Source organism: Anastrepha ludens, chromosome 3 (assembly GCF_028408465.1).
Source record: "Anastrepha ludens isolate Willacy chromosome 3, idAnaLude1.1, whole genome shotgun sequence".
NCBI lineage: Eukaryota > Metazoa > Arthropoda > Insecta > Diptera > Tephritidae > Anastrepha > Anastrepha ludens.
Window position 1 is genome coordinate 107,057,408 of NC_071499.1, and position 7,192 is coordinate 107,064,599.

Consider the following 7,192-nt stretch of genomic DNA (forward strand, 5'->3'; position numbering starts at 1 on the left):
GGGACAGTTTTATTTACCCTTCGAACTGCAGCTAGTTTTTTATAAGGCAGAAGTACCCTCGGAGGTTTGTCATTGCCTGTCTATTATTTTGGTATTTAATGCCCGGGGTTACGCACCAACCGCCTACGGTGGCCGCCAAATCTAATTGTACTAAACGAAAAAAAATAAAATATTTGATTCCAATTAGATTTCATCTGGAAACACAAGAAATACTGCATCATCACATGTGATCCTAAATTCACTTATAAGTTTAGCAACCAACTCCCACTTCCATTGTTCGCGGAGCAGTGTTAACGTATCATCTAACAGCCAGTCATACTTTACAAAAGCATTACCGTAAGGAATTTTATGTCGATTTCGCTAAGTGAAGATTTATTTCCATTCGAGAATTGTGTCCTCTAGGATGTAAGATTTAATTTCAAGTAAATTTATTTATCTATAAATAGTCTGTAAGGTTTTTGTGATCATAGACTTAAATAAAATGAAACGAAATTTTACTGGAGAGGATAAGCTTCAGAAGGAGTCTTCCAAAAAGGAGTCTTCGAAATGTTTACTCTTTTCATGGGCAAAACTTCAAAACCAAGTTTGAAAGCGAGCACTTTGGGAAATGCATTATATAACTCAAACCAGCTAAACTTTTCTTTGCCTTATTCGGCTTAATGAAGATTCTTCATTTAATTGTTTAGTTTGTACTTTAAATGGAATTCTTAACTATTTATATCTGATAATTTTTCTGGTCTGTAAGGCAAATTATACGAGCGTAGTAAATAAATAAAATAAAAGTGGAAATAAATACTTGCGGTGACAACTCAGATTTCTTTGAAATTAGCTTATGTTAGGTTCACTGGTTAATCAACGGAAAAAAATATTTAGATCCTTGGGAAGATTGTATGGAGACAATGATTTCGGATTCTGCGCCATTATGAATTCACGAGTTTTAATAAATTGCTAATACTCTATTCTAAAACGAGAAGTAAGGCAATCAGGATAATTCGTAATATAGACACAGATAAAAGTTCCAGTTTTGCCGCTTTAGATGGTGTAGAACAATCTACCTTTGAGAATGTTGGTGGTAGTATGATGGATGGAGAAGTTTGGCAATCCCTCAAGATGCTAATACATCCGACGAGCGGCTATGCGCCTTCAATATTTTCACTAGGTCAGCTCAGTCCTAAAACAGCTGAGAGAGGTACCAGATGTGTGGTTCTTTGTTCGATAATACAATGGCGCCGGTTTTGGCAAACAAACCTTCCTATCATTTGCTTCCCTTTGTTTCTGTCCCCACACCAAATGAATTACTTGCTAGCGCAAACTTCATCTACGGGAATCTCGACCTGCTGTGACAGAAACTATAGAATGCAGAGTGTGCCTTCAAAAATGTGACGTGGCGAGAGTACAGAATATAAATCAAACAAAAAGAAGAGGAAGAATAAGCGAAAGCTAGGGGAAAGAATTCGTTTATTTAGGAACCAGCATTAACACCTACAACAATGTCAGCCTTGCAATCCGGCAGAGAGTCTCTCTTGCCAACATGTGCAACTTTGGACTAAGTAGACAACTGAGTAGTAAGGCGTGGACGATGACAACGTCCGATGAAGCGAACCTTCTAGAGTTTGAGAGAAAGATTCTGCGCAAAATTTTTGTACCTTTGCACGTTGGAAACGACGAACATCGTAGACGGTGGAACAATGAGCTGTGTGAGCTTCACGGTGACATAGACAAAGCGTAGCGAATAAGGATCCAGCGGCTGGGTCATGTCGTCCGAATGGGCACAAATGCCCCGGCTCTGAAAGCATTCGATTGGGTACCAGCTGGTGGTAGCAGAGAAAGAGGAAGGCCTCCTCTGCGTTAGAAAGATCAGGTGGATAAGGACTTCGCCTCACTTGGTGTGTCCAACTGGTCCCGGTTATCACGAGAAAGAAGAGACAGGCGCGCTTTGTTAAACTCGGTCAAAATCGCGTAAGCGATTATCGCGCCAATTAAGAAGAAGAAGAAGTGGAAAGCCAAAGATATGGAATAAATCGCACATACACATTTGCACACAAAAAGGTTTGTTTATTTTCTGTACTCTCATCCCTCAATAATGAAATTCTCCACAAATAAAATAGCAGTTTTCGGAAACCGCTGCTGTGCCGCACATAAATCAAATTTATCATCGGTCAACTCTTCTACTTTAGTTGGAAACTGGCACAGATCGGTTTGGTAAATGTTGCAGTAATATAGCAGTTTGTGTGGCTATTAGGGGAATAGAAACTTTCACAACTTCAGTCCTTTCAGATCCGTCTGTTAAAAAGTTGTAAGTGTGTCGATTGAATCGCTACGCTTTCTTTCCCCCTTCTTGCTTTGTTATGGGCCCTTGCGGCTCCTTTTTGAAGCTGCCCTGAGTAACGACGCAGGATGAGATGCCTTTCAAATCTCGTGTGTTACTATGGCCGTATGGTGGGGGTTTTTAAAAATTATGTTTCTCTTAACCTCAGCGATGACTTCCTGAGCAGAATCTTGCAATTAAGGTTAAATAGGCGTAGGTGCGTAATTTTTTTACTGCCATTGCGAAACTGCTGCACAAGACCCATTTCTGTGCACCTTCCAATTTTCTGGCTTACGTCTTTTCATCTACTGTCCTCGATCAAACCCTTCTAGTGCAGGATTATATCAGTTAAGTAGACCCAGTGTGAGAAGTGGATATACCAAGAATTTTATGAAGCATTTGCTGCAGCTTAACGCAATCTAGAATTCCATGATATTGGATGCTCTACGAGTGAATGGTACGAAATCCCTTTATTGGAGGTAGAACAAGCGCGAGTTTTGTGTTTCTTTTGTGAGAAGTAGGTACTAAGTCCGGCTTGTTTGGATTCATATCTGGATTTGTTCATATGAAGAATGCCAAATCATAAAGTGCGCAGATATTTCGAAACCCAAATGCAAATTACTCAATATTGAATAGCTTTACGAAAGTTAAGAATGGGTTAATCCTCTGGCGATGTTACTTACGAGAGCAAAAAACTTCTACTAAGCGCAAACGGGTGTTCCTGGACTTGCGTGGCGGTTAAATCGAAAGATCATTCACTTGAGACATCAATGTTGTGGACGTGTTTCACAATCTCATGGCCAGTGTCATATAAATCTGCTGTGTGAACTAAAAAAAAAGTGTTATACGCCTTAAGGAGTGTTATACGCCTAGCGAGGATTTGCGTGTTCGGAAAATTTCCTATTAGTTAATTAAAATAATAAAACACTAGACTTTGTTTTTTTTAATTCTTGCTTGTTAAATTTATTTATTTACTGTATGGACTGCATGTCATTTTAAAAATTCAAAGATTAAGTAGAAAACAGTAGCCGGCACAACCATTTCCTTAGGACATCTACAATCAGTTGCCGCTGGATAATTAGCACATTTACCATGGTAATCTAAAGCCATTTTCCTTTGCCTTTGCAATGAAGCACTCACGCAACGCTTCAACGCTTTCGCACCTGCAAATTAAGCCAAACAGAAAGTGTCAAGTCATTGAGGGTTCAAGCTTTAAGAAAGAATTGCCGCATACTCATTGCCCTTTGCTGGGGTATCTTTGCAAGCATCAATAAGCTCTTTACCGAGTTTTTCTCGGTTTGCATCACCCTCAGCAACTGCCTTTAATATATTCGAAGCAGCGTCCTCATTTAATTTGGCACCAGCATCGACCTATTGAAAAAAGAAAAATTATGAAATTCATAAATTTTTACATAAAAAAGAAAAATTATGAAATTCATAAATTTTTACATAAAAATTTTTTCATAAGATGAGGAAATACAAAATGTTTTACAACTAGTCTGTATAAATTTTTTGGAAAAATGTTTAATTAATGTATTTTTTGTTTTAAATAAATTTTGTGCTACAAAAAATAAGAAACACGATTTCGGTCATGACGGATTAGAAGAACAAAAAAAGAAATATTGTATCATGCTGTGCATCGAAATTTAAATATTCTCTAACCCACAACAAGATTCCTTAAAATTTCATGTTACATTAAAAAATTAACACTTTAATAGTCCTTAAATTTTCATAAGTCGAATGTCAAACTCACCAAACCCATTTTTTTCATAATGCACGCGTTCAGGCACTTAGCTTTGTCATTTGCAGCCGGTTCATGTTTGAACAGTGCCTCAATATCCGCTGCAAATTTATTGAATGGAAAAAAATTTAAAATTGTCAATTTTCTATTTTTAAAACTTTCAGTTTTCTAATATTAAAAATTGTCAATTTTCGAATGCTTTTGTATTTATAGCTGCTTACCATCACTGGCACCAGATTCCGGCTTACAGTCATTAGCGAGTGCTTTAGCCTTTTGCAGTAGTTCTTGACCCTGTAAGCAATTAACCAAAAAGGAATACAAGGAATGAAGGAAATTAAATTAGCTACTTCAGGATTTTTTTATTTGATTATTCAAACAGCTCACTCTTCCAACTTGATCTTATCCATTATTAAGGCTATTACAATACTTTTAATTTTTTAAATTTAATTTTTAATTATTTAAAAATTTTTTTTTTTAAAAGATGGTTGGCTTTTGTCCTTTATTCTGGAAAATCAGTCAATATGAATTAAGCTATTTATGACGATTCTTTTCAATTAATAAAAAGTATTACAATATTTTTTTGTAATATATCATATCGCACCCTAAATACAAAAGGGGCACAGCTCAAAATTTTCCACACTCGAGCTTGACTTGTTTACAGTAGCACAGAAAACAAACTATGTGACATATCACGCTGAAATTTGCCATGTAAGCTTATAACAGTCCTACCAAAAAACAAAAAATTTATTTTTGCCATATGTCATCCGCGGACCGTTTTATTGATAACGTCTCGTTCATATTTGAGCAGAAGTACATTTTGAGTTGTGACCCTTTTGTATTTAGGGTGCGATATATGTATATATCATATATCATATATGTATATATATCCTTTTTTTTTAACGTTTATTTTTCAAGTCCACGTATGGAACTGAAGACTTTAGGCACAAACTCTATAATTTGCTTTGTTCACATTCAGATTTTTTATCTTTCTCCTTATACTCGTACCTCAGCGTATGAAATGGCCAAACTGCAGGCGACCAGGAATACTAGGAAGTACTTCATTTTCACGAATTTGGATTAAAAGTTTTTTAGCAACGCACAAGTCTAACCACTCGATTCGACGATCACAAGATGATTTTTGAATTCTTCTCACAATACCGTAGCACTTTTATATTAGTTAAAAACTTCGTGTGGCTTGCCGGTCGCCTTCCAATAACAATTTGACACTCTCAGCACTTAAGCATTCAATTGTGATGAGAATAAAACCATATATAGCGGTATGTACACACATACATATGCACGTAACAATTAAGAGAAAATTATTTGTAGCAACAAGAACAAAAAGTTTATAACCGCATGCATTGACTTGCATACAAAAGCGTAGTAAAGTGCAATTAATTTGTTTATTTCTTTCCATTTATTGCTTTTTAATTCTACTCCTTCCCTTTGCACTATTCTAACACCATTGCGGATAATCGCGTCGATTAAAAGCACGAACCCAACTTTCCAGTGTTATAAATTTCACACGCCGAAGGTAAATGAAGTGGGACGAACCCGACGCATATACGAGTAGTTCACGTGCACGCAAGCACGAGTGGCGAATGTTATCTGTCAAAAAAAAAAAACCTTTCTATTATTTTCGTGATTCTATTATTTATTATTTAGGTTAGGTTAACTCGGCTGGCTTAAGCCTCGCATACGGGCAAACCCGCAAATATTTGCGGACTTAGGTATATACCACATGCCTAGAAAAAGGAACCTTTCCAACCAAATGGCAGCTACAGCGCTTAGTTTTGCTACTTAAGCCAGGAAAACAACCTGATCACCCAGCCGCATACAGACCTTTATGCATGTTGGACACAACAGGGAAAATATTAGAACGTATCATATGTGATCGGCTCCAGGAATACTTAGAAAGCCCTGGTGGTCTCTCCGATAACCAATTTGGTTTCCGGCGTGCAAGATCAACACTAGATGCGATCCGAATCGTAACAAACATAGCCCGGGAAGCTATTAGCGGAGGACACACTGCTATGAAGCTCTGCGCAGTCATAACGCTGGATATAAAAAACGCGTTCAACTCGGCCAATTGGTCCAACATACTGCTGTCTCTGGAAAATTTGAAGATACCAAGCTACCTACTGGGCATTATCCGAAGCTATTTCAGCAAACGAATTTTACGGTATGACCCTGGCCCAAAGACATATGAAGTCAGAGGGGGAGTTCCACAAGGATCGGTTTTTGGGCCAACTCTTTGGAATATTATGTATGACGGGGTTCTGAAATTAAAACTTCCAGCAAAAACAACAATCGTAGGTTATGCGGACGACATTGCGCTAGTTGTAGTTGACAAGCGACTGGATCATCTAGCAGCAAAATGCAATGATGCGGCAACGAGAGTACAGCGTTGGCTCAGCAATGCAGGTCTAGAGCTGGCAGCCCAAAAAACGGAGGCAGTGCTGATAAGTGCTCGGAAGAAAAAGGCGACCATGAAACTCTCAATTGGTGGACACACGAGATACTCTCAAAAGAGGCAATAAAATACCTAGGAGTAATGATCGACACGAGATTGAGCTTTAAGCAACATCTAGCAGCAGTTAATAACAAAGCAGCGGCGGTAATGGGCGCTCTCACAAAAATACTACCGAATATAGGTGGTCCATAAGGGGAAAGAAGGAAATTATTATCAACAGTCGTGGATTCCTAATGTATGGCGCAGAAGCGTGGACGATGACAACACCCGATGAAGCTCCGCTTGGAGTGTTTGAGAGAAAGATGCTGAGGAAGATTTTTGGACCTTTGCACGTTGGCAACGGCGAATATCGCAGGCGATGGAACGATGTACTGTATGCGCTTTACGACGACATAGACATAGCACAGCGAATAAAGATCCAGCGGCTACGTTGGCTGGGTCATGTCGTCCGAATGGATACAAACGCTCCGGCTTTGAAAGTATTCGATGCGGTACCAGCTGGTGGTAGTAGAGGAAGGACTCCTCTGCGTGGAAAAGATCAGGTGGAGAAGGACTTGGCTTCACTTGGTGTGTCCAATTGGCGCCGGTTAGCACGAGAAAGAAACGAGTGGCGCTCTTTGTTAAACTCGGTCAAAATCGCGTAAGCGGTTATCGCGCCAATTACGAAGAG

The 7,192-nt window shown here is 38.6% G+C and overlaps 1 protein-coding gene across 1 annotated transcript; it reads right to left on the reverse strand.

Moving 5' to 3' along the window:
• Window positions 1-3,241: 3,241 nt before the first annotated feature.
• Window positions 3,242-5,201, reverse strand: LOC128856682 (general odorant-binding protein 19d-like). The gene is made up of 5 exons (XM_054091996.1): window positions 5,055-5,201; window positions 4,271-4,340; window positions 4,062-4,150; window positions 3,543-3,679; window positions 3,242-3,471 (listed from the first exon to the last, which is right to left on the reverse strand). The coding sequence occupies exons 1-5, from the start codon at window positions 5,109-5,111 to the stop codon at window positions 3,396-3,398; spliced, it is 429 nt and encodes a 142-aa protein (XP_053947971.1). The 5' UTR covers window positions 5,112-5,201; the 3' UTR covers window positions 3,242-3,395.
• Between the last annotated feature and the right edge of the window lie 1,991 nt (window positions 5,202-7,192).

What these genes read in the sequence shown, in the direction of transcription:
- LOC128856682 (XM_054091996.1), bottom strand. Translation starts at nt 5,111, where the DNA reads ATGAAGTACTTCCTAGTATTCCTGGTCGCCTGCAGTTTGGCCATTTCA. An exon ending in TGGCCATTTCATACGCTGAG is followed by an intron (nt 4,341 to 5,054) that starts GTACGAGTATAA and finishes AATTGCTTACAG; the next exon opens with GGTCAAGAACTACTGCAAAA. An exon ending in ACCCCAGCAAAGGGCAATGA is followed by an intron (nt 3,472 to 3,542) that starts GTATGCGGCAAT and finishes CTTAATTTGCAG; the next exon opens with GTGCGAAAGCGTTGAAGCGT.